Raw genomic sequence first — 27,720 nt, 5'->3', positions numbered from 1 at the left:
GCACTTTGGGAGGCCGAGGTGGGAAGGTCTCTTGTTTAAGCCCAGGAGTTGGTGACCAGCCTGGGCAACATAGTGAGACCCTGTCACTAGAAAAAAAAAATTAAAAATTAGCTGGGCATGTGGCCGGGCACAGTGGCTCATGCTTGTAATCCTAGCACTTTGGGAGACCAAGGCGGGTGGATCACCTGAGGTCAGGAGTTCGAGACCAGCCTGACCAACATGGTGAAACCCTGTCTCTACTAAAAATACAGAAATTAGCCAGGCATGGTGGCGGGCACCTGTATTCCCAGCTACTCAGGAGGCTGTGACAGGAGAATCACCTGAACCCGGCAGGCAGAGGTTGCAGTGAGCTGAGATTGTGCCATTGCCCTCCAGCCTGGGCGATGAGAGTGAAACTCCGTCTCAAAAAAAAAAAAAAAATTAGCTGGGCATGATGGTGTGTATCTGTAGTCTCAGCTACTTGAGAGGCTCGCTTGAGCCCAGGAGGTCGAGGCTGCGGTGAGCTATGATGGCACCACTGCACTCCAGCCTGGGTGACAGAGCAAGATCCTGTCTCCTAAAAAAAAATAAAAGTGTACCTTACCTCTGGCTGTATTTAGGAAGCTCCTTTTTTGAATAAGTATGTGGCTTGAACTCATTATTTCTAATAAAAACAAAATATAAAAATGATATCATTGGCCGGGTGTGGTGGCTCACGCCTGTAATCCCAGCACTTTAGGAGGCCGAGGCGGGTGGATCACGAGGTCAGGAGTTCGAGAGCAGCCTGACCATTATGGTGAAACCGCATCTCTACTAAAAATACAAAAATTAGCCGGGCGTGGTGGTGGATGCCTGCAGCTACTCGGGAGGCTGAGGTAGGGGAATCACTTGAACCCAGGAGGCAGAGGTTGCAGTGAGCTGAGATCGCGCCACTGCACTCCAGCCCAGGTGACAATGCAAGACTCCATCTCAAAAAAAAAAAAAAAAAAAAAAAAAAGAAAGAAAGATATCATTGAGCCTTTTTAAGTAACTTGATGTAATGTTCTCTGCCTTTTTTCTATAAAATAGAGGAGCCCAGAAAATGGGGAAAAAAAGGAATAAATGTTATTCTTTGGGAATCTGTGGAGCAGATGATGAAAGTAAAGAATGAGTCCTAAGATACTAAAGTCGGAGCTATTTAGTGTTAGTGAGATTTAGAGGCAGTCTTTATGGAGGCAGTAGGTTATCTTTCAGAGCCGTAGAAGGAGTGTTTCAGATAAGACCGAGGTGAATGAACACAGCAGGCATCCCTGAGATGGAAAGCTTCTGGAAAAAGATGGGTTTGTTCTCTGACTCACCTCATTAGATACTGACTACACCCCTGATTATTTTGTGGTTGAATGTTAAGTATCAGGATATCACAGCCTCATGAGCAACTTTTTTCCCCCCATTCTAATCGACATTCCTGGCCAGAGAGAGGCTTACAGGAAAAGAAGAATATGTGGTAAAATATACATAACATAAGCAGCTTAGCCGTTTTTAAGTGTGTAGTTCAGTGGCTTTAAGGACATTCACACTGCTGTGCAACCATCACCACCATCCATCTCCAGAACTCTTTTTATCTTGCAAAATTGAAACTCTATACCCATTGAGCTACCCGCCCCCACCCCCAGCCCCTGGCAACCGCCAGTCTACTTTCTGCCTCTAATTTTGACTACTCTAGGTACCTTATATAAAAGTGAAATCATACAGTATTTGTCTTTTTTGTAAGTGGCTTATTTTTACTTTAATGTCTTCTAGGTTCGTGTTGCAGCATGTGTCAGAATTTCCATTATTATTATTATTATTATTATTATTATTATTATTATTTTAGATGGAGTCTCGCTCTGTTGCCAGGCTGGAGTGCAGTGGTGTGATGTCGACTCCCTGCAACCTCCGCCTCCCGGGTTCAAGCGATTCTCCTGCCTCAGCCTCCTGCGTAGATGGGATTACAGGTGCATGCCACCATGCCCAGCTAAATTTTGTATTTTTTGTAGAGACGGGGTTTCACCATGTTGGCCAGGTTGGTCTCGATCTCTTGACCTCATGATCCACCCACCTCGGCCTCCCAAAGTGCTGGGATTACAGGCGTGAGCCACCATGCCCGGCCAGTTTCCTTCCTTTTTAAGGCTGAATAATATTCGATTGTATGCCCTAAGTCTTTTTTTTTTTTTTTTCGAGGCAGGATCTTGCTCTGTCACCCAGGCTGGAGTGCAGTGGCACGATCGGGGCTCACTGCAACCTCAACTTCCTGGCTCAAGCGATCTTCCCGCCTCAGCCCTCCAAGTAGCTGGGACTACAGGTGTGCACCACCACATCCAGCTAAATTTTTTGGAATTTTTTAGTAGAGATAAGGTCTTACTGTGTTGCCCAGGCTGGCCTCCAACTCCTGAGCTTAAGCAGTCCTCCTGCCTCAGCCTCCCAAAGTGTTGGGATTACAGGCATAATAAGCCTTTTAAGTAGCAGTTTTTTGGTTGAAAACAAAACAACAAAACACTGTTGCAGGCATATACCTCTTTTCTGATTGAAACTATTTTGTTTCCCTTCTCTACTCTGAAAGACAGAAAAGCTCTGGAAATTTCTGCTGAGGAAAGAAATTTCCCATATTTGTCTTCAGCTCAAGACATTTTTGGAGACATTTGACTAAACTGTTTACTTTAAATTTGTCAGATTAGAAAGATGCTTTTTCATATGTGTCAGGAGTTTCTTACATGTCTATGTTTTTTAAAATGTTTTAGTTTTCAAATGGTAGATTGATTGGTGTTTTAACAGGAAGCTAACTGTTCAAAATGATTACAGGCCCATTATTTTTCCACTAAACGTTTCGACACTAGCATCAGAGCACTGAGAGACACCTGCGCTGTGATGCGTCCCATTAGGGTATATTCTCCACGATGCCTCCTTGAGCCACCATATCTGTCTCTCTGACTCTCTAACTCTCTAAATCGGAGTCTGAACTTAGTATTGTTGTTTGCACTTGATTGACACCCAGTAACTATGTGGCATGCATATATGTGGACTTAAGGGCATAATAGAATTGGAAGTTTTTCCATCATAGTCAAACCAATTCGCCATCACTGATTTATCCCTGGAGTGACTGTAAACTATGAACTGCCTTTAGATAGGCAGTCTAAGTATCTCTCAAACCTTAATTTCATCTTTAATTTTACTGCCTTAGGTGGATTATTGTGTCAACCTCCCCATTGTCTTCTTGGCTTTTGCATGTCCTTGCTTTTCTTCTTCATTCCTCCCAATACCACCAGATCATCTGTCTTAAATTCACAAATTTGATTGGGCCATGCGTCTACTTATTTTTCATCACTACTGGTTGCTTTTAAGACAAAGCAAAAGCAAAAACTGTAACATTGGCCCTAACTTACCTTGCTGGCCTTTTGAGCCCAAGCAGCTCTCCAGTCACCTCCCTTCAACTCCCACTGCGAATCCCTGCCACCCTCGATCCTGTGCTGGGAAGTCCCCATTCCCTGCACACATACCTGCCTTGCCTCCTGCTTTTCTTCAGCTAGAATACCCTTTCCACCAGTCTCTACTTGGCAAAATTTTACCCATCCTTTAGAATTTAATGCAAGTTGCATCATTGCTGTGAGGCATATTTTCCCATGAACGTTTGTTAATAGCTCTTTGTTTTCTTGTTTTATAGGTGCCTTTATCGTAGTGCTTATCCCTTTGTATTGTGATGCTCTGTTAATGATTTTGTCTCTGCTGCTATATTCTCTTTTTAATTTTAGGGTCGGGGGTACATGTGCAGGTTTGTTACATGGGTATATTGCATAAAACTGGAGTTTGGGCTTCTATCGAACCCATCGCCCAAATAGTGAACATAGTACCCAATAGATAGTTTTTCAATCCTTGCCCCCCTCCCTTCCTCCCCACTTTTGGAGTCCCAAGTGTCTATTGTTTCCATTTTTATGTCCATCTGCACCCACTGTTTAGCTCCCTCTAATAAATAAGAATATGTAGTATTTGGTTTTCTGTTTCCATGTTAATTTGCTTAGGATCATGGCCTCCAGCTGCATCCATGTTGCTGCAAAGGACATGATTTCATTCTTTTTTATGGCTGTGTAGTATTTCATGATCTATATGCACCTCCTTTCTTTATCCAATCCACTGTTAATAAGCACTTAGGTTGATTCCATGACTTTGCTATTGTGAATAGTGCTTCTGCTGCCAAATTTTGAACCCTTTAAAGATCTAGGACTCTGCCCATCTCACCTTTGTAGATACAGCATCTGGCTTAGATTGAGGCTCATGGTAGTTCCAGAAAAGAATGCTGAATGAATGAATGAATGAATGAATGAATGAGGAATGAATGAATTAAGGTAATTGAATCCAACCTTCATTTTAGAGGTATAAAGAAAAACTGAAGAAAATATGGCTTTCACCTCAGGTATCTCTTACACATAGAAATGTCATGAGCAAGCGTGGGATACATGTCAGTCTGTGTGTCCCACACATTCCTGAAAGCTGCTACTTTTAGCCAACTGGACCTTAGTTGACTCTTAAAGGTGAGATGGGATTCAAATATATTGGGGGAGGAGGTGCCATCTCCAGGTAAAGGCCTGGATTATGTCGTGATTGAATACGTAAAATATTTTGGATCTGAAAAGATCTTTGTATGCTGGTTGAATTCATACAGCTACTTTATGGGAAAATTAAGATTTAGTCCACATGTGTACAGCATGTTTCATGATAAAGCACTGGACAAATAAAACTCCAACTGGCCCCATGATACTCATTCCAGCCATATCATCTTTCTCTCTCCCTTACCCACCATCTTAAACTTTCAAAATATATCTAAAAGGAAGGCATTGTTAATCAAAAGATAAAAAACTAATCCTCTAGTAGGAGGAATGTTTATGATTTCCTTTTATCTGTCATAACAACACAAAATAGCATTTTAAACATTTTAAAGCATGATGGCAAATTATGTTTTGCCAATGTGGTATATGAAATGGAAATTTACTCTGGCTCGTTCATCCTCTGTGAATAAGATGATCCTACAACAAAATAGCATGCAGGCTCCTCTCTCGGGAACAGTGGGGGTAAAATATAAACAGTATTTTCATGTACTGTCAGACGTTTAGAGGGCTGCCTTCCATGATTTTAATATTGTCTGACTGTACCTTCTCCACTTCATTTAGCACATGAGTAGGTTTTGATCCCATCTTCGACACTGCATTTCCCCATCATGAGAAGGCCCTACTAAATCTTAGAAAGTCATTTTGCTTCAACGAAGAGACAGTCTCACCCCTCCTGTTACTGTCATGTGGTTCTTCCCAGTTTTTTAGAACATGGTCTCTAGAGGTGTTCAAAAAGCAAGCAAATGAAGCAAATGATCAGATTTTGGCAGAAGTTAAACTACATGATAAATGATAGAATTTGGCTCAAATTCTACTGGTATACACACATACATGTCCCTCTGTGTGTGTATGTCTAATATACAAATATAAAACAGACTTCATCTCTATATGTTCAGTAGAATGATAGATACTAAAGTTTTTATTGGACAGATTGAAAGAGTAAACCCTAAAAGACAAATAAATATTGAAGAATCTAAGATGGGACCAGGTGTTTTGTATTCAGAGAAAGTTTCCCATTAGTCTTGAGTGTTGAAGAGAAAGATAGCTGTTAGGAGACATGGCAAGTTGCAGCAGCAATCAGAAGTAAACCCTGGAGTTTCTTCTGAACTTTGGGAATTTATATGAACAGCTATTAAGAAGCTGTGTGTGTGTGTGTGTGTGTGTGTGTATTTAGACATATATATATGTGTATATATATATATGTGTGTGTATATATATATATATTCAGACGTAGTCTTACTCTGTCACCCAGGCTGGAGTGCAGTGGTGTGATCTTGGCTCACTGCAACCTCCGCCTCCCGGGTTGAAGTGATTCTCCTGCCTCAGCCTCCCGAGTAGCTCGGATTACAGGTGCACAGCACCACGCCCAGCTAATTTTTGTATTTTTAGTAGAGACGGGGTTTCACCATGTTGGTCAGGCCAGTCTCGACCTCCTGACCTCATGATCCGCCTGCCTCGGCCTCCCAGAGTGCTGGGATTACAGGCGTAAGCCACCGTGCCTGGCCAAGAAGCATTATATATTCTGAGTGCATTGGTGTAGGGGTGTGTAAGAGATGATGGCAGAAGATGATTAAAAATTGAGTCTTGTGGGAGATCAAATGAAGAAGATGGAATCTGGGGATAGGATCTTTGTCTATAAAATTATTGAAAAGGCTGGTGTGATGGCTCATGCCTGTAATCCCAGCACTTTGGGAGGCCAAGGCAGGAGGATTGCTTGAGCCCAGGAATTTGAGACCAGCCTGGGCAACATAGTGACTTTGTCTCTACTGAAAAATAAAATTAGCCAGGCAGGGTGGTACACACCTGTGGTCCCAGCCACTTGGGAGGCTGAGGTGGAAGGATCGCTTGAGTCCAAGAGTCCAAGGCTACTATAGTGAGCAGTGATTGTGCCCCTGCACTCCAGCCTGAATCAGAGCAAGACCCTGTCTCAAAAACAAACAAAAAAAAACCAACAACAACAAAAAGAAAATTATTGAAATAGTCCCCATGATGGTAACAAGGCTCTAGACTGGCATCAAAGAGGCAGGAGAATCGCTTGAACCTGGGAGGCGGAGGTTGCAGTGAGCCAAGATTACGTCACTGCACTCCAGCCAGCCTGGGCGACAGGGTGAGACTCACACCCCTTTGGAGAAGTTGGAATTGGCATAACAGTATGTGAGGTGTTACAAAGGTAAACCCTGGTCCTGGAATGGAACTACAAGTGTAGTTTTTTTTTCTTTTACCGGACCATACGCTTTATTTTTAGAATTTTGCGTTGTATTTTACTCTGGTGTATCTTCTATTGATATCAAATAGTTTAAGCTGGGCCCACCAAATGTAGATGAGATGACAGTTTCTAATGTAAATTTCTAAGGGAGCAGAAAAGCTTCCGGGGAAGCACACAAGGCACCCCATTGTAAGGACACTCCTTTGTGCTAGTTCTTTTCTGGCTCTGACTTGAGCTGGCTCACAGGGTTTCTGCTCTGTGCCTACCACTCCTCACCGAGAGCCAAGAAGACTTTTCATAATGCCATCTGTCATAGGTGTTCATGAAGGGGACATGTAAAAATAAATATAAAAACTTTACAGTGAGTTTTAATAGCAGTTTAGGGATCTTTCTGAATTATGGTAAACAAAAACTGAAAAGTTACAGATATGGTCATATATAGATAACTGTTTTGATCCTCCTCCTGTCACTGTGTCCTGTAGCTCTCTGTATCCCATATATGAGCAGGATTCAGGATAACTGTGTGGAATGGTTGGGCACCCCTCAGCACACCATTCTGGAGAACCAACCCCACAACTGCAGTTTCAGTGTTTGCTTTGATGTTCACCATCCTTCTGCCTTTTTTCCCCACTTTCCTGCCTCACACTGAATGGGCACTTGATAAATCTGTACTGAACAGAAAGGGAAGGAATCCTCTCAGATACCAGTGTTGTAAAAGGAATGCCATCAAAGAGTCATCTTTATCTTGTGTCTTAGCAGCTGTTTGAAAAGTGATCTCTTGTGTTTGACTTTGTGTGAGTGATATGGTCTGGCTCTGTGTCCCCACCCAAATCTCATCTTGAATTATAATCCCCATGTGTTGGGGGAGGGACCTTGTGGGAGGTGATTAGATTATGGGGGCGGTCCCCCCATGCTGTTCTCGTGATAGTGAGTGAGTTCTCACGAGATCTGATGGTTTTATTAGGGGCTTTTCCCCACGTCACTCATTCTTCTCCTTCCTGTGGCCATGTGAAGAAGGACATATTTGCTTCCCTTTCCGCCATGATTGTAAGTTTGCTGAGGCCTCCCCAGCCATGCTGAACTGTGAGTCAATTAAACCTCTTTCCTTTATTAATTACCCAGTCTCAGGTATAACTTTACTAGCAGCGTGAGAAAGGACTAATAAGGTGAGTGTTTGAGTACTATCTATGGATAGCTTCTCAGACCACCATCTTCTTCTTATAATAGCTGCCAGAAAGCCAGGCCTCTGGACAGGGGAGCTTTATCAGCTGCTAGAATGCAAGGAGCTCTCTCTCTCTCTCCTCCCACTACCCATTGAACCTGGCTGCCTTTGTGATACGAGAGTTGTATGTGGTATTCTTGGAGAGGAGATTTTCAGAGATTTTCTTCTCCTTAGCATTGTCCTATAATTGGAAGCTTGGAGTTTGCATGTGAATTGGAATAAAGTAGGAGAAGGAATTTTATACTCTTGATTTGAGCAGGATCTTGGTCTCACGTTCTGCAGTCACAAAGAAACAAATACATTAGTCATTTGGGAACTAGATTCCCCTGGACTCCAATCCAGCGATTGCCTTTCCTGTAAGCATTAGTTTCTTCATTTTGGCAGAGAAAAGACAACAAATTAGTTGCTCCACTAACTGAAATCATATGGTGGTTATCTGTCTTGATGCTGTACCACTGGATCTTGTGGCACTAGAAGTACATATGATACTCCCACTGTACACGAAAATCCTGAAACGTTTATTTAGTGCTTTTGGCAAGACAGCAAATGGGAGAGGTAGTTACATTATTAAGTGTTCAAAGGAATGAACTTTCTGAATTATTGATTTTTAAAAGTCAGGTTTTAAATGGAGATAGGTATGTGGCAAGAAAGACAAAAGTTGACAGCAGCCTGGTAATTACCATGTGTAGAAGAAGATCCATAGTGATACAGATACAGCTCTATCCATCCAACCACATGCACATCCTTTCCCAGACCAAGCAGATCTGACTAATGTGGCTGTGTGTACTGGGAAGTCTTCAGCTGCCTCACAGAAGGAAGAGGAAATAATGGGCCAAGTTAGGGAGAAGAACCTGAGAGTCTGTTCTGTAAAGTCATATGGCAAAATGGGTCTGTTTCCAGATCCCCTGGGAGGTGAATGGGCTGTGTCCTGAGCATGTCAACACAGCCCCTTAGTGCATGGCTGGTGTTTGTCATGGATAAGCCACCTTCCTTAAGGCACTCAGGGGAGCAAGAACACTGTGGAGGAAGCCAAAGGGGAGATCCTGTATCCTCTTCCCCAGCCACTGCAAGCCTAACATCCCTCTTTGTTGCCTTCTAGTTGGAGGAGAGATGTATGGATGCGATTCCTGATTGTTCTGTCCACTTAGCCCTGCAGTGTAGCTGACCTTCAGTTATCCATGAGATATCTGTGTACTGGAGCTAGACATTGCGTTCATGAGGCATGCCCTTTGAAATTTGGGATTCTATTCATTTTAAGCCCAATTGGCCAAAGATGTTTTCAGAGGTAGAGGGAAGCTGGAAGGCTGATGGGAAAGCAATAATTCACCACCGTTTTTCTTTGCTCCTGTATGTAGGGAAGGGCAGGGGCTAGAGGTTCTCAACTAGGGATGTTTGGAAAGGTGTGTGGTGTTCAGGGTACATGCAATGACTGGGGGACACTATAGACTTTGAGTGGGTAGTGGCAAGGGTTGCTAAATGTCCTTTAATGTGTGAGCCAGTCTTCTACATGAAGAAACACCTCACCTAAAATGCCAGTAAAGGGTAACACTGAGAAGGAGAAACAGGGTTTGGGCCTCTATGAAGGCTCATACAGTCATGAGAGTCTGCCTGCTTAGCCTTCTGGGCAGTCTGACCCCAGAGAGGCTAGATACAGCCTTCCAGTTTTGGTTCAAAGCCACCTTTCTTTCTTCCTTTCTTTCCTTCCTTCCCTCCCTCTTTCTCTCCCTCCTTCCCTCCCTCCTTCCCTCCCTCCTTCCCTCCCTCCCTCCCTCCTTCTTTCCTTCCCTCCTTCCTTCCTTCATCTTTCTAACTTTCTTCCTTCCCTCCTCCCTCTTGCCCTCCTTCCCTCCTTCCTTCCTTCCCTCCTCTTTTCTTCTCCCCTTCCTTTCTTCTTCTCCTTCCTTCCCTCCTTCTCCTTTCCTTCCCTCTTTCTCTTTCTTTCTGTCCTCCTCCTTCCTTCCACCTACCCATCCCTTCAGTGGCCAACTATCCTCCCCCATGTTTCCCTCAGCAATGTTGTCACATTGTCTGATCTACTGTACTCAAGTTCCTCTCTGAACTGAGTCATTTAGTAGCAATGACAAGTTCTTAGGCCAGTGAGAATAGAGAAGGCAGATGTGTTTGGTGGGAAAGGAGAGAGAGAAGAGAGGGAGAAGAGTTAAAAAGATGTTTTATAATTTATCTAGGTATGAGAATAGGCCCCTGAAGTTTTAATCCAAGAAAACGCAGTTGATTAATACTAATGGACTCCCTCCCACATCTAGGTCAGTGGTTCTCAAATGTGAGCATGCATCAGAATCCCACGGAGGGTGTGTTCCTAGAGACTGCTGGGAACCATCCCCAGAGTTTCTGATTGAGAAAGCCTGGGGTGGGGCCTGGGAATTTGCTTTACTAACAAGTTCTCAGGTGCTGCTGGTGCAGGGACCACACTTCTCTAGGTCTGGGTCCTAGAGACAAGAGAAACACTAGGCCGATTCCCATCTCCGGAGCACTGGCAGGAACAGGCTGAGATGGGGAGAAACTTTGCCATATTCTAGACTTTTAACTATGGCCCATGAAGGAGAAGGGAAGATTTAAGGCCAGCACTTCCCAGAAGATGAGGATAATACCAGCTTCACCATCACCCCTGTCACTGGGATCCATGCAGAGGCCACTGTGCTGTGTTTTCTGAAATAGGAAGGAAACAAACCACAGTGAGCCTTACTTTTTTGTGTCCTTCTGTACCAAAGTAAGTGCATTGAATTGGTGGCCTTGCTTGATGTCTGGTAGCTTGGAAGTTTTGGTAAGCCAGGATATCAAAGATAATGGGCAATACTTTCTTTTGTTACTAAAGAAGGGGAAGTTGTAAAAATGTGCAACCTGTTGAAGGTCTCTCTAAACCTGTTGGTTTAATGCCCAAACCGTTACATGTGTCCTTTTTTTTTTTTTTTTTCGGGGAAGCAAACAAAGTCAGGAGTAGGGACAGTGTTTACTATTGCCTTTCCTGAATTCTTTGTTCAGTGATACCAGAAGCACTGGTTGTTTTTGTTTTCCTCTTCCTAATGTGTTAACAATGGTGATGCTTTATTCCAGCCCCAGAAAGGGAAAAACAAATATGTTGGCAGGGATGCTGCTAGAAGTGTGAACAGGAATGTGAATGAAATGAACACTTTGAGAGCTGCTATTTTTACTATCGGTACCTGATTTTTCAAAATAATTCTAAGAACAGTTTTTCATCAAATTTGACCTGATGCCAGAATAACATCAAGCTTTTTTCATCCCTGATGTTCCCCTGGAATCATCAAATGTTATTAGTTTGAGTACTTAGCGGCAGTTTAGAGGTGGCATATTATTTTGGTTTCCATTTTTTATCCAATACAGAGGGCCCTGCGGCACTAAATAAAAATGTCACCGTGTAAGATGTAAAGGCTTTCTGTCACAAATGTTTTTAAAAATTCATGAAGGGCTGAGGATTTGATTTATCTTATCCTCTTTCTGTGATTTATTCATATTTAATGTTGGGTTCAACGTTTGAAGCATGAATAACTTTTTCAAATTAAAAACTGTGGTGAATCAGTTTTTTTTGAAGAAAAATTCTGCCATGCCAGTTTTTGAATTATGCAGTTCATTCCTCTTCATGTGTTCAAGGGCCAGAGATGTTTGATTTTCCCAGTGGCTGGAATTCTCACTGGCAAAACCCTTCATTGTTGCGGGAGAGGTTGATTTCCCCAGCTACGTGGTCGTGACAGCTGTTGCCCTGGTATCAACAGACATTTTCCCTCAGGCATCAATCATGATCACACACGTGTGGTAGCAAAGGGGAAGAGTGGGAACAGACCTCGCCTTGGGAACCATTGGATCTGTATATTTCTTTCTATTTTTGAGCTGCTGAGTTGCCTGTGTTTTTAGGAACATCTTTAGGCAGAGATAAGATCCAGTCTTCTCTATGGACAGTTCATAAATAATGTTAATAGAATTAGCCACAAATGAAGGAAAGGAAATGAACTCAAAACAAACTCATAATCTTTCTTTTTTTGAACTAGTCAGTGGAAGCATAGGGTCTGAGGCGCTGGATTTTTTCTAAGCCCTTGGAGGCTTAAAAGACTATAAGGAAAAGAGCTGCTTGGTGGACTCGTTTTTGCCTTTGTGGCAGGCAGGTAGATCTGTTTAGAGGACATGAGAGTATCTCCCCTTTCTCTGGGAGGCAGGTGGAATTCTAGATGGCTAGACAGAGATGCAATAGGGTACACTGTCCTGGACATCCCGACTTCTGCCTGCCCATCCACCTGCCTGCCCGTCCTGCCCTCCTGGGCCTCCATTCCTGTATCCCTTCCTTTTGATTTCTTCCCTCCTACTTCCATTTTTCCAGCCTGCAGTGACTTTTGAGCATCTCCGTTGGGCCAGCTATTGTACCTCCATAGACTGAGTCAGCTTCTCATAAACTGAGGGGAACTATGCCTGTTTTCTTTGCTAAAAATAATCAACCTTTTATAAGAGTATAAAGGAAGAAAGAGAATAAACGCTACTAAGTGCCTACAAGGATAAAGCCCTTTTTACCTATTTTTCTCCCTTGTTTGTCATTGAGGATGAAACCTATTAAAGGGTGGCAGCCAGTATACAGAGCAGGGCATAAACCAAAGAATGTGGCTTTTTAAACCAGTTTCGAGCATTTTGTCATTATGATCTGGATCTTATTCCTTTGCTTAATGGAGACAATCATCTTGATAAGTAAAATCATCTGTTTTTCCCCTCAGACTATTGGGAAGAAGTTACCTGCAACTACAGCAACTCCAGACTCATCAAAAACAGAAATGGACACCAGGACAAAGAGTGAGTTTCCTTAGTTATCTGTTTCACATTTAAAAGCATTTAAGGATTTCCCAATAACAGAAATGTTTTTTAGAAATCCCTATATAACCTTGATAGCTTTTGCAAATGCATCAGAAAAATGTACACAATTGTATTTCATTCAATTCCCCACCATTAGGGTGGGCACAAGTTAGATTCAGAACTCCTGTTTTTGTTTTTTTCTTTCCCCTTATTACAGAACGTGGTTCTCTGCTGCTATATGTATCTCACTCGTATGAAGAGCTAGGGTTTATTCATATATAACAAGCATTTTGCACAGTTAAGGTGGCTGAAAGATTTTAGAGAGTGGCAAATTAAGCGCTTTAGGGATTCATGAGCCCTCAGGTCAGAGAGGCCTAACCACTTGAACTTGACCAATTTTACTTACCCTTGACTTCCCACTGGTATCTTCAACACATCTCTGCTTGAATATCTCCAGATACCACTGCATGTCTGCAGGCAGGAGGCTCAAGTCTTTTTGGAAGGATTAGGCTAATGAATGGGAGGGGTTAACTGTGTTTTAGAACAGTGCTAGCCAATAGAAATATCATGTGTGAGCCACATATGTAATTCTAAATTTTCTAGTAGCCATGTTTAAAAAAAAAGGAAAAACAATTGGACTTAATTTTAATGTATTTTTATTTAACTCAATATATCCAAATATTATCGCCACATGTTATCTATGTAAAATTATTAAATGAGATACTTTCATTGCTCTCTTCATGTGAAGTCTTCACAATCCCATAAGTATTTCATAGGCATAGTATACCTCAATTTGGAGTAGCTACATTTCAAGCACTCAATAGTCATGTGTGCCTAGTGGCAACCATATTGGAAAGTGTAGTTTTATTTTTTAAAATATTTTCTTTTTAAAACAATGTTGTGGGTACATAGTAAGTGTATATATTTATGGGGTACATGAGATGTTTTGATACAGGCATGCAATGTGAAATAAGCACATCATGGAGAATGGGGTATCTATCCCCTCAAGCATTTATCCTTTGAGTTACAAACAATCCAGTTACACTCTTTATTTTAAAATGTACAATTAAGTTATTATTGACCATAGTCACTCTCTTGTGCTATCAAATACTAGGTCTCATTCATTCTTACTATTTTTTGTACCCATTAACCATCCCTCCTACCCCCCAGCCCCCAACTACCCTTCCCAGCCTCTGGTAACTGTCTGCCTACTCTCTGTGGACAGTATAGTTTTAGAGTAATTCTGGGGTCCAAGAGGGGCTTCCTGGGCTTGAAAGTGAACACAGTTCCAAACGCTCAGCTCGCCTAAGCATGTGGGAGAATCCTGGCTCCAGCCCAAGCCTTGTTCAGTCCTAAAAGCGTCTATTAACTACATCCACATACCTGGCGCTCTAGGAACAGCATGGTGGGGGGATGGGTTACTCATAAGAGTGGGTTTACAGGAAGCCCATATTCTAGGACCAGCTCTGTTATTAGCTAGCCATGTGAACTTGGGCAAGTCATTTTATTCCTTTGGCCTTCCTCTTCATCATCTGCATTGTCTGTGAAGTCAGAGGGTTATATTAGAGATAAACCCCAGGGTTTATCCCAGCATCTTCATCCTCTCATTCAGTTCTAAAAGCTTTACAACTCAGAGGGGAAGGTTTCTGCATTCAAAAATTAAGCAGCTGATGGAAGAGCCAAAAGGAAGATGTGAACAATTCAGTAGGAATATGAGAAAGGTGTCTTTGGGTATAGATGTTAATATGCCTGTAAATGGTAGCAGGTCAGGAAAGGGAATTATTACTGTCAGCAAAGGCTTGAGGGATGTTTATTGACGGACATTTTTCATAGACACCAGGATAAGAATTTCTACAGTTGGGCTGGGCACAGTGGTTCACAGCTGTCGTCCTAGCACTTTAGGAGGCTGAGTGAGGCAAGTGGATCACTTGAGCCCAGGAGTTTGAGACCAGCTTCTTGGAAGGCTGACATGGGAGGATTACTCGAGCCCGGGAGGTTGAAGCAGCAGTGATTGAGCCAAGGTCATACCATTGCACTCCAGCAGGGTGGCGGAGTGAGACCCTGTCTCAAAAAAAAAAAATTCTTCAGTTTCAGCCCACACACACTGTCTCCGGTTGTCAAGAGCAAATTCTGGGGTAATTGTTCTTCCATGATTTCCATTTAGTGCCACCCCAGACCCCTAAGAAGCCCCCTAAAAAGCCCCTTTCATTTGGACCATTTCCCTGCTTCGGGATTTTGATATGACACCTATGTTTAGGTAACAGGCCACAGAGTAACTGAACAACTACATATTAGAAATGACCCTGAGCTTGGGATCTGAGCAACCTCCTTCCCTCTTCCTTCTGGCCAGAAGACAAACTATAACAAAAATTGCCCAGCAGTGCAGAAGAGGGCAGCTCCTTCCTGCGTAGATGTCTGTCTCCTTAGCATGCTAAAATACTAGCTCACATCAGGGTTAAGAGTTGTGATGATTTTAAAAATGTTGATATGAGTTGGTATTTTCTGAGTGAAAGTGAAACTCAGCTGATCAGGATTTAGTTAAACAACATTATCATCCCCACCCTCTCAAAAAAAAAAAAAAGCTTTTATGATATTGAAATTCATCAGAAACTCATGCTGGGGAACAGATTGACATAATTTTCATAACAAGAGGAAAACTGTCTAAATATTCATAATGAAGTGCCCTGAGGTTCCTCCAGCTCACCACATCTGGAGTTTCCCTCTTTCTTATTATAATTGATACAGATTTGTGGCCTCTGTGGGATAGAAAAATAGCCCAAAGGGCTATTGAATATTTTTCTGAAAAATAGTTCAGTCTTACAGATTCAGAAGACCAGTTGAACAGGTGGGTTGGGGGGAAAAATCCTTGACAGAATTTGTACAAGGGCAGATCAGGCTTCTGCATAAATTATGACTGCAGGACAAAGGCTGTTTTCCCTGCTGAACCTCATCTCACTTCCTAACTGGACACTCATACCGCCTTTGCAATCCCTTTGTTCATTGACTTGCTTCTTAGGAGTTCTCATCTGTGATGGCAACAAATGGAACCTTGTTGCTATCATTAGATCATTGGTCCCTCTAGGTTGAAGCTGTATCTTCTACTTGATATCCCCACCATGCAGCCTAGAAAAGTGCCATGGATTCAGTGGGCACATAAAAAGTGGTGGTTGAGCAAATGGAGAAGTATAAATGATTTATGATTTATCAGGCTGTAGACTGCACAGTTTTTTAAAAGCTGTTAGCACCATGCATGGTGGCTCATGCCTGTAATCCTAGCACTTCGTGGGGGCCGAGGCGGGAGGATCTCTTGAGCCCAGGAGCTTGAGGCCAGCCTGGACAACACAGTGAGACCCTGTCTCTACAAAAAATAGAAAAAATTAGTTGTGCATGGTGGCACATGCCTGTGGTCCCAGCTCCTTGGGAGGCTGAGGCAGGAGGATCACTTGAGCCCAGGAGGTCCAAGGCTGTGGTGAGCCACGACTGTGCCACTGCACTCCAGTCTGGGTGACAGAGTGAGACCTTATCTCAAAAATATATATAAAAATTAAAAAGCTATTAGCCATTGGTCCCGTTTGCCAAGTGTACATGTACCTGTATATGTAAGCCCCTCACAATGAGACCTTAAACACAATGGTAAGAAACATCTTTCAAAAGTATGTTCCAAACACCTACTTTAAGAGCCCTCTGCATGGAAAACAGTTCCATTCACTGTAGGAAAACAGCACATAATGTATCTCTTAAAAAGTATGCTTAGATTTAGCTCTAAAACATTTATGTATAAAGCCCTCACGCACGATGAGATGCAATGCTAGAAACATCTCCCAAAAATATGTTTGAAACACTTGCTTACGAAATTTTATGCTTGGAAAACAGTTCCATTCGCTATATGAAAACAGCACATAATGCATCTCTACAGAAGCAAGTAGATTTAGCTTTTAAAGTTGTATATGGAAACCACATATAATGAAACTTGAAATACAATGGTAAGGAACATCCTTCAAAAGTATGTTCAGAACACCAGCTTACAGAGCTCTCTGCTAGGGGAAAAAACAAAACAAAACAAAAAATCAAAACAAAACACACTTGTTCCTGTAAGACACTTGAGCATGTTCTGGAGTCTGAGTGGTTAGCAGTGGTTGCTGGTGTTCCTTGGCTTGCCGGTGTTCCTTGGGGCTTGCCAGACCCTCTCTTCTTACCAGCCACTGCTCTCCCAATCGGCCTAAGACTGTTACCAGTGGAGGGTGTCCAGGTTCTTGGCGTCTTGAACAAATAATTGGACAAAACGCACAAACAAAGCAAGGAAAGAGTGAAGCAACAAAAGCAGAGATTATTGAAAATGAAAGTACACTCCACAGGGTCAGAGTGGACAGCAGCATAGGGGCTCAACAGCCAAATTACAGAATTTTCTGGGGTTTAAATACCCTCTAGAGGTTTCCCATTGGTTACTTGGTACACACCCTATGTAAATAATATGGTGGCCCACAGTCAGTCTGATTGGTTGTGGAAAGCAACCAATCAGAGGCTGAAGTGAAGCTGCAAAGTTACACTTCTATGCAAACATCTGATTGGTTGCAGAAAGCAACTAATCAGAGATACTTTCAATTTTCCATCTGCCCCGCAGAAAAGGAGGGGGATTTGCAAAGGGAGTAGCCTATGGTCCTTTTGTTACTTAGGTGTGGAAAGTTGGGATTTTCCTTTTGATTTAGTTCTAGGAAGTCAGCGTGAATCGGCCTTAGGTTCTCTGCCTCCAGACCCTATTCTGCCTCAAGACCACCAGGTACAAGGCTGTAGTCTGACGAATTCAGGTTTATTGGCTCGTTGTGACCAGGGAGACTGCACACCGGGGGACGTGTGGATGTTACACCAAGCAAAAGCAAAATTAAAAAAAAAAAAAGTCGTTGCAGATTTTGAGAAGGGGTGGAATTTAGTGAAATGTAAATGAAATTATGTTTTGATAGGCTCAAGGCAAAGCAGGGCTGCATGGCAAGGGGTCAGCATCAGGTCTTGACTGTGAGGTGGACTCAGGTCCTGTTTCTTTGGCAGCTACCAAGTGAAGATAGATGTGTAGTGCTGTGTCCAGAAACCCCTTACATGAGGCGCTGCGCTTGGGCTGGAAATGAAGACTGCTTCTCTGGGTCAAGTGGCTTAGCGCCTTCAGGCAAGAGTGGACTGTTTCATTCTTCCTGATATAATTTTTTTAAAAACCAAGTTTCTGGTAGTTTGTCTCTAAAATCACATACTTTGTCAGGGAGTGAGAAAGTAGGAGCACTCCAAGAAGAGGGTTGTTAAGGACACTTTGCAACTACTGCATATGCTTGGGAGAGAAACACTGTTTCCTGATCACTTTGCAGGTGGCCTTATCTGTGTCTGTTGCCCCAGCCTCAAGAATGGCTGGGCAGATTGCTACTTACTCAGTGCAGCTCATTTTTGCTTTCTCACCACATGTTTAAATAGGAAAAAAAAAAAAAAGAGTCAACTCTCTTGTGTTGGGTTTTCCTCAGCTTCATAATATATACCCAGGAACTCTGATCCTATTTTTTCAGACTCAGTGGTTTTGCTCACATATCCTCCCCCAAACTCACTCATTCTTGGGCCTGGGGATTTGGGCACATCCAATTTGCTGCAGCATGTTTCGTATTCACCCCTTTAGTGCCTCCCATGCCTGTCATGTACTGAAGCCCCTCATGCTTGATGTCCCAGGAGTACCCACCTCTTCCTAAGAAGCACCTTTCATCACTTGCTCCCCAATACAGACATTGCTGTCTGGATTCAGAGTGGGAGCCTTCCCAGGAGGGTGCCCAGCCTACCCATGTGGCTTAAGATCTGCATTTCAAATACAGTCCTCTTGAGAAAAAGGTTAACTCCCTTTGTGTTTTCCTGGTAGGTTTTCTTTCTCCCAAAGACTCTCCAAGGAGCTTCTCATCTGAAAGTACCATCGAGAGGAGCAGTGATCCAGCCTCTGCTGCATTGTAGAGACAAGAAGGGCTTTGCTTGTCAGATTTTCATTTCTTCTTTTTAAAATATACTTCTCTTTTTAGAGGAGGTTAAGTGGTGTCATAATTCATACTTGTGAAATAATTTGAAAGTCAAATTCCCAACAGCATCCGAGACCGAAGGTGGTTGTTTGGAGTTATGGTCAGCTTCTTCATAAAGGAAGACACTGGGTTGGCATTGACAGACATACTGACGGACACATCGCGTTTCATTTCTCCGTCTCAATTTAAATGTAGACCATGGCTTCTTCACCTCAGCAGTATTGACATTTGGGCTGGATCATTGTCTGTTGGTGGGCGTTGTCCTCTGTGTGCATTGTAGAATGTTTAGCAGCATCCCTGGCCTCTGCCCACTAGATGCCAGTAGCACTCAACCCCCATTCCCTGCCAAGTTCTAATAAGTAAAATTGTCTCCAGGTATTGCCAATATTTCCTGGGAAGCCCTAGTTTCAAACTGCTGGTATAGACTGTAGTAAGCCCCACGAGGGCATTGTGGCATCCCTGCTGCCTGGCATGCAGTGGACACTCAGTCGTTATTTACTGAATAGATGACAAGCCTAGTATGTATTTCACTACTCCTCACTAGCCCCAGATCCTCAGAATCTGACCCAGAACTGGAGTTCCTGTCTAAATCTAGCATATGGCACACCCACCCCCAGTGCTACCACCATACTTGTCCACCCTCCAGGTCCCCACAACTGTTTTGCTCCTTCCTGGAATTGAACATTTGCTAATACCCATTACTAGACCAGTGGTTCTCACAGCGTGGTCCCAGAACTAGCAGCAGCAGGAGCATCACCTAGGAACTTGTTAGAAATGCAAATACCAGCCCTACAGAATCAGAACCCCTGGGGGTGGGGCCCAGTTGATCTATTTTTACAAGCTCTCCACCTGATGCCAATGCCCACTCAAGCCTGAGAACCACTGACCTAGACTAAGGCCTTTTTTTTTTTTTTTTTGGGACGGAGTCTGCTCTTTCGCCCAGGCTGGACTGCAGTGGCGCGATCTTGGCTCACTGCAAGCTCCGCCTCCTGGGTTCACACCATTCTCCTGCCTCAGCCTCCCTAGTAGCTGGGACTACAGACGCCCGCCACCGCGCCCGGCTAATTTTTTGTATTTTTAGTAGAGACGGGGTTTCACCGTGTTAGCCAGGATGGTCTCGATCTCTTGACCTCGTGATCCGCCTGCCTCGGCCTCCCAAAGTGCTGGGATTACAGGTGTGAGCCACCGTACCCGGCCTTTTGTTTTTTTTTTTTTTTTTTTGGGAGATGGAATTTTGCTGTGTTGCCTAGGCTGGAGTGCAGTGGTGCAATCTCGGCTCATTGCAACCACTGCCTCCCTGGTTTAAGCAATTCTTCTGCCTTAGCCTCCCGAGTAGCTGGGACTATAGGCACTCACCACCAAGCCTGGCTAATTTTTGTATTTTTAGTAGAGACGGGGTTTCACTATGTTGACCAAGCTGGTCTCGAGCTCCTGACCTCGTGATCTGCCTGCCTCGGCCTCCCAAAGTGCTGGGATTACAGACGTGAGCCACCGCGCCCGGCCAGACTAAGGTTTTTAAAGCTTCCCTGATGATGAGAATCACCAGAGTATGTGTTTAGTAAATGGATTCCCGGTCCCACCTCAGATCTGAAGATTCAGATCTGCAGGGAAGAGGTCTGGGAAGATAATAGAATGAACAGGTGCCCCACAAAATTCTTATCAGGGATGACTGATTGGGAAACATACCCCAATCCTACTCCTCTGGTCAGTGTCCTAGAACATTGTACAAAGCCCACTGTCATTTTCTTCCTCTCTGACAAGATCCTGAGTCTCTTGTTTGGGAAGTGATTGTCCCGTTTCAGATACTCTGACACTTTAAGCCAAATGTACGGCTCTCATCCTATCTTCACTGTTGTCTGGTCAACACTGTATGTTTGCAAACCCTTTTCTGCTACTTGAGCTCCTCGAGCAGATAGTGTCTTATTTACCTTAATTTCTCTTTCCTGGAACATGATAGAAGTCCACACCCTTATGTGCCATTCTAAAATACAAAAAGCTCTGAAAACTAAAATGTTTTATTACTCATTGGGTGATAAAACTTGTTCTGGACTGACATATGCCTACGCATAGTCTTTATTTTTCCCACTTGGAGTGACCAGTCATCCATTTACTGCAGAATTTTAATGGTTGGGTGCAGCCCCAGCCCCCAGCTGAGGATGTTACATATTATATGGTATATGCAGTATATTTCCTTTCTAAAATCTGAATAATCCTGTCCCCAGGGCTTCTGAGTGAGGGATTACCAACCAGTAGTGTCTGAGATAATATTTGTCAGTTGAACGAGAGAATTTCTGATTATGATGTTGGTGAAACTAGATTATCCCTGCGCTTGATACTTTTGTTGTACTGTCCCAAGGGAAAGGAAAACTCCAGTTTTAGGTGTGACCTGGTACTTTCCAAATGCTGCTTAAAGCTCTGAAAGTCTTCCTACCAGAATCTGCCTATGACACATGGGGTTTTGATCTTTATACCCTAAAACTGAACTCAGAGAGTTGTCCTGGATTTAATGTTATTTCCTTCTGTGTATATGTTCAGCTTGCTGATATATTTATTCTGTTGGTTCTGCTTTTATTTTTTTTTAAGCTGAGAGGGTTTTTGCTTGCTTGTTTGAAGTTGGTTTGTTTTTATTGAATAGATTATAAAACTAGCTGCAGGCAGTCATGTGATGTGGGCATGTGAGTTCAGTTCCTTTAACAGTCTGTTTTTAATATTATGTAAATTTCTAAAAGTTTAGAGATTGAAATAATGTTTTTTGGGGAGGGTGTAAATCATGACTGGACATTTTGGTGATTTTAATAGAGCAAGCTTCTTAAAATTTGAAAGCCAATAATTAGTACCGGGGCTCTTGATGTGGGAACTAGGTAACTAACAGCTTTGGGGTCCTCAAACCTTCTGATATTGTACACATTTTCTCTGCACATTTGAGTGTGTGTGTGTGTGTGTGTGTATGGTTTGTTGTGTTGTGTTCTTTTTTTTCTGGAAAGAGTCATTGCTTTTTATCAGATTCTTAAAGGACTCTAAGACAAAAAAAGGCTTATGAACTGATTTAGGATTTCAGTCTTATGCTAATTCATTAGTCATTTTTAACCTTTCTAAAGAAAAAAGACAAAATCATCTCAAATTGCTGGATAAATTATGCTTTATTTTTTTTCTCTCTCTCTCTATGTGTGTGTGTCTATTCATTCCTATTTGATCTCTAATTAAATCCATCCAATTGATGAATAGATGGAAAATGCCTGCCTCTCAAAATTAATTTAATTCCCTTCTTCTCCAGCTCTGTCCAATACTCATTTAAAATTTATAATCTTCCCACATCCAAAGGATGTGGAATTATACCCTTCTTTTAAGACATATCAAATGCCTCCTCTTTTGAGAACTTTCTCCTGAATGTAATCTTGCCTTTCTCTGAAACACAACAATATTCCATCATAGTGAGTTTATGTGTATGCATGGGTTTGTCTTTTTCTTTCTGCCATGCTCCTCCCCTTGCTTTTCTACAAGAATTAGACTGTCACTTCCATGCAGGGACAGGAGGGGGTGGTTGGGCTTACTTGTATATTACAGTCCCCCAAATTGGCAATATCTTTTTCATGGTGGTGGTCCAATAAATATTTAAGTGGAAGTCAGGAACATCTTTGTTCCATATACTTTAACATTAAAACCACAAACTCAGAGTTAATAATTTTTTTGCAGATAACAATTTTGAGTGTCTTAGAGCCACTGATACATCCAATGCAACATAGTATTTTTTTTCTTTCTTCTAAAAAAAAAAAAACGGGATACATGTGCAGAATGTGCAGGTTTGTTACACAGGTATATGTGTGCCATGGTGGTTTGCTGCACCTGTTGACCCATCCTCTAAGTTCCCTCCCCTCATCCCCCACCCCCCAACAGGCCCTGGTATGTGTTGTTCCCCTCTCTGCGTCCATGTATTCTCAATGTTCAACTCCCACTTATGAGTGAGAACATGCGGTGCTTGGTTTTCTGTCCCTGTGTCAGTCTGCTGAGGATGATGGCTTCCAGCTTCATCCATGTCCCTGCAAAGGACATGATCTCATTCCTTTTTATGGCTGCATAGTATTCCATGGTGTATATGTACCACATTTTCTTTATCCAGAAATATTTTTATTTTCTAATACTACTGAATTCAGGCTCAAATGCCTCATCAATAAAAATACATTCCTATTTTAAAATATGTCATAATAAATTAAAGTGTGTGAAGCTAATGGTTGCCGGGTTTGGTCAGGAGTTCTGGGTGATAGTGCCTGTGACTAGAGTCATGAAAAGTCACAGCTCAAAGTCAGAGCTCCCAGGAACTCAGGTCTAGCCCAGTGTGCCCCTTGGAGCCCTCAGAGCTTCACTGACATGTCTTTGGGGACCTGGGTGGGAGATGGGACAGCCCTACTCCCCAACCAGAACAGCTCTTTTTTAGTTCCTTTATATTTGAGCTCTGGAATACCTTGAAATTTGCTAAGTGTCCTGCTGAAGTTAAGCAGACTCTCCTCTCTCCCCTCCTTAGCTGGTCCCTGATTTTACACCTGAGGACATTGAGGTCATCCAGAGATGTAGTGTGATTGTCTCAGGTCATGTGCTTGCAAAAGCCCAGCTGGGAACCCAACCTAGTCCCAAGTATCCTGCCTTCTGGCCCACCATCCTCTCCTCCTCCTCCTTGTGGCCCCTCCAAGTATTCCTCCACTTTATAGGGGTCACTTGGAGATCATCAAGAAACATTGAGTGGGAGCTCTGTGTCCGGTTTTGGGGGGTGCAAAGAGGGCTGAGATATGCTGCAGCAAGCCCTGGCACCAGTATCTCCTCTTTTTCTCTAACAGTGGTGCTTTCCAGATAATTCTGTGTCTAATGCCTTACACATAAAACAGCATAGCTGCACAGTCGAAGTGTTCTAAAGCTGGATTATGGTGATGGTTACACAACTGTATAAATTTATTAAACTCATCAAATTATCACTGATTTTCTTGGCATTCCTCTTGCAGTTGAAATATGATTTCAAGAGCACCAAACACTGTACTGACGTCCAACAAAGATAAAACTGTTAAAAGGAGAATGGCAGGGGCAACTGTCTTCCTCAAGTCTGCCTGTCTGTCTCTCCGTGTCTGTCTGTCTGTCTCTCTCTCTCTGTCTCTCCATGTCTCTCTCTCTCTGTGTCTCTCTGTGTCTCTCGGTCTCTCCGTCTCTCTCTCTCTCTTTCCCCCTGTCTCTCTCTCTCTCTCTCCCTCTGTCTCTCTCTCTCTCTCTCTCTCTCTCTCTCTCTCTCACACACACACACACACACACACACACACACACACCAGGGAACAAAATCTAACAGCCTCTCCCACCCCCAGCAGATTTCCTCTCAGCATTGGCTGCAAATAGAGCACCTGCCCATCCCTAAACCAGTCACCAACAAAAGAGAGTGAGATTAACATTATTTGCCTGGACATATTTTGCTTTATCCCCAGGGCTGTGAGAGGGTTCCATGTTCCTGAATGTAATGCCTGAACAAATTAGGATTCTGTGAACTAGGAAGAGGGTGGGGAATGTCTGCTGGGATGTTAACCAACAGTCTCTATTACACTTAATTAACTTTTTTTGACTGAAGGGAACAGAAACTTGACCTGTTCTTTCTTTGTTGGCTGTGGGTTTCTGTATTCTTTGTAAAAATTGTTTCATGATTTCCATCCAAATAATTATTCTTAAAGCCAGGACTCTGTAGTGCAGTTCTTCAGTGATACTGTGTTTGTGTTGTTGTAAGTTTTGAGGTTGGCAGTCATATTTCACTAGCACAGTCAATAGGAAAATTGGTGAGGAGCTGTCATTATCCAATTTAAACATGTTTTAACTTTTTCTGTCTCTGTAGAACATTTGACCAATTCAGATTTGGGGAGGTTTGCTATTACTAAGTAAAGAGAGATAGAACGTTGGTAACTATATGGGTTTAGGAATATGGTATTGATGGGATTTAGAACTATTGCCCCTCAGCACAGGTTAAGGGGCAAAAGCCATCAGAGGCCCAGAATACCCAAGATGGAAGATTTCCAACACTAGGACAGGGAATGTAACTAATATTTTCAAGCTATTGTAACAGAATATGAAAACATCTGCACAAAAGCAAAGTGAATACCGCCTCTCCTCCCTTCACTCCTTCCCCTTCCCCTTCCTCCCTCTCTTCTCTGTCCTATCCCAACCCTAGACCACAGTGTATCTGTATTATGGATTTCTTAATTGCTTTTATTTTATATGTCACAATCTCTGGTTGTTGGGATGTTAACCAAAATAAATAAACACATTTCAGTAATATAAATTACACTAGGGACAGTATAATTGTCATCAAGAGGTTACCTCTAAGACATAGCTCTAGGTTGTGATCCGTCTGCAGGAATGGGCCTGATGCTTGGGAAATATCTAAGGCCATTCACAGCCATTAGGTTTGTTGACTTTGATGCAGAATAATCGATGCCTGTCCCAGTAGATACTAATTCTCTTGAATTTTTCTTTCTGCCTTCTGTCCTGAATCATCAAGGCCTAGTTTTCCAAGTCTCCATTTCCGAAATACAAATGTTTTCACTATCTTCGTAACTTGTGCTTTCAGATAAATAGAGATGATTTAACAGCACATGGACTTTCAAAAGCATGTAATTCAGGACATACTTAAATCGATTTTTAGTGGCCTTAGTATTTTTCCCTCTTTGGTGAGGGCTATTGCATCTCTTTGCTGAGGAACAGCCATCTATGCATAGGGAGGTTCCCACAGAAAGGCCATGGGACATATTTGAACAAGCTTACCCCCACACATATGTGTGTAAAGAATGTTCAGTCAATACTTGTTGGCTGTTTATGGTTGGCATGTGCTTACATAGAAATACATTGACATTTGTCTCTTAAGACGTACCATAATGGGGTAACTTTTCATTGTTTTATGTACCCTGGGTAGCTTTGTAACATGTATAAATACCTTGTTTCTAATTTAGTAATGTGTGGGAAAAGGCAGTGAGGCAAAACTTAAGGTTTTTTTGCCCTCTGTAGACTATATATGTTTATGCATGCACCTGAAGAGTATATAAAATGGTATATGTCTGTTTTCCTGAGTAAGGAAACCTTTTTACCTTTCTGCCAGAGAAAAGCAAAGCAGTCAGGGGCATCTCATGATGTCACATGATTTGTAAGGGGAAAAAAAGTGGAAGCCAATAAATATACATGAGCCAAAAATGAGCACTCTCGGGTCATTTCCTGAGGGTCACCCTTTCTTCATGCAGCAGTAATATGCTACCTGTTAAGTGTGCCTTTCCCTGAACTTAATGTGATAGAGATCATTTTCTCCTGGGCCAGCTCATTAGATAAAGCATTTTAAAGGTTATGTTTTCTGTTTTTCTTATAGGCAAGGATTACTGCAAAGTAATATTTCCATATGAGGCACAGAATGATGATGAATTGACAATCAAAGAAGGAGATATAGTCACTCTCATCAATAAGGTAAACAAAGGTTGTCTCCTACCTTCTAAACCGCGAACTGCTTTGGGGTGTTGACTGGACAGTATAAGCTTTTGCTTCAGCGCTTGAAAGCTTGGTTTTCTCAGTCCTGAACTTGTGAGGAAGAATCTTGTATCTTTCCTTTTGATCAAGCTAAGCCCAGCATCCAAGTGAATGCATTCGTTGAGACAAGAATAGATTTGTTTGCCTTAGGACCAGCTGCAGATTTGCATGGTCCTTCAGAAAAGTCTGTTCCAGAAGGAATAACCCAAAAGGCAGCCTGCTCGGCTGGAGATCCTGCCCTCCACAGCAGCCAGGCTGCAGAGCTCTGTGTCCTGAGGTATCTGAGGAGGAGTTTTTTTAAAACGCTGGTCATGCCTCACAGGCAGAAAACGCTTAAAGAATGTTTGCTGTTCAGATCAAAGACAGGTAGAGTGCCTGAGAGAATTTTTCCTGTCTTGTTTGGGCTAAGAAGATTGAATGATTTTATTATTATTAGAGCCAGAGCCCTGTAAATAAACAGAGAGCTATAAAATCTGTGTGAAGTGATGCAATTGAACAAGGGCCTTGGCTGTGTACTCTGTGTGCTTTCACACAATGGTACTCACCAAGGAGGTGGTTGAAAGATATATTATTTAAGCAATACCCAGAATATATGACTTTTTCTCTGAAGAACAGCATTTTTGTGATGGTCAAATATGGTAAGAAGCTGAATGGTCTTGAAGATGTGTATGGTGATCTTATTCTTGTATTCAGGGGAGTGACAGGGAACTTAGCACAGTTCCCTTAGCACAAGTGTGACTTGGGAGATCATCGTGGCTGCCTGCGCTCGCTCTCGCAGGGCTGGGAAGCCTTGGCAGGGTGGAGGATGCAGGGAAGGGGAAGAGATTGCAGGTGCATAGAGTGGGAGTAGGCCCAGGGTCCCGCCGACTGTGGCCATTACTGAGAGGGTGGAGACTGTGGTGTCACCTGGCCCTACCCCTCCCCCAGGGCTTGTCCATAAGGTGATCAGTAAGATTTACCTTTGTTATCAAGAGGTTACCTCTAAGACATGGCTTTAGAGATTGCGTGTTTTAAGAGCCAAATCCAAAGATGCCAGGGAACTAATGACCCAAGAAGTTAACTAGCTTGCCACAGGTCAGGAGTTTTAGGGAGAAAGCTGGTCCTCTCATGGACTCCATATAACAGTGGTATGGAGTATATAATGCTTTCTGGAACAGTAAATCATTCCCTGTTTTGCAGATCACCCAAGAACTCGTCCATCTTTTTACCTGTAAAGTATTCTCCCCTGAAGTTATTTCAGTATGTCTCTGTAGGTGTTGAACGTGGCAGGAGGAAATGAGGGGAAGAATGCTTCCCTTGTTGTTTTCTGCAAATGAGGCAGAA

The 27,720-nt window shown here is 42.7% G+C and overlaps 1 protein-coding gene across 10 annotated transcripts in view; it reads left to right on the top strand.

The window, feature by feature from the left end:
- The window catches only part of SH3KBP1 (SH3 domain containing kinase binding protein 1), a 354,705-nt gene that overhangs the window by 226,926 nt on the left and 100,059 nt on the right, over positions 1-27,720 (top strand). For all 10 annotated transcript variants that reach the window (XM_055376721.2, XM_055376717.2, XM_055376718.2 and 7 more), the window contains 2 exons: positions 12,757-12,832; positions 26,243-26,337. In XM_055376721.2, the coding sequence (XP_055232696.1) occupies positions 12,757-12,832; positions 26,243-26,337 (171 nt within the window). The remainder of the gene's footprint in view (positions 1-12,756; positions 12,833-26,242; positions 26,338-27,720) is intronic.

Source organism: Gorilla gorilla, chromosome X (genome assembly GCF_029281585.2).
Source record: "Gorilla gorilla gorilla isolate KB3781 chromosome X, NHGRI_mGorGor1-v2.1_pri, whole genome shotgun sequence".
In the NCBI taxonomy this organism is placed as follows: domain Eukaryota; kingdom Metazoa; phylum Chordata; class Mammalia; order Primates; family Hominidae; genus Gorilla; species Gorilla gorilla.
This window is presented reverse-complemented; position numbering and strand designations above follow the sequence as displayed.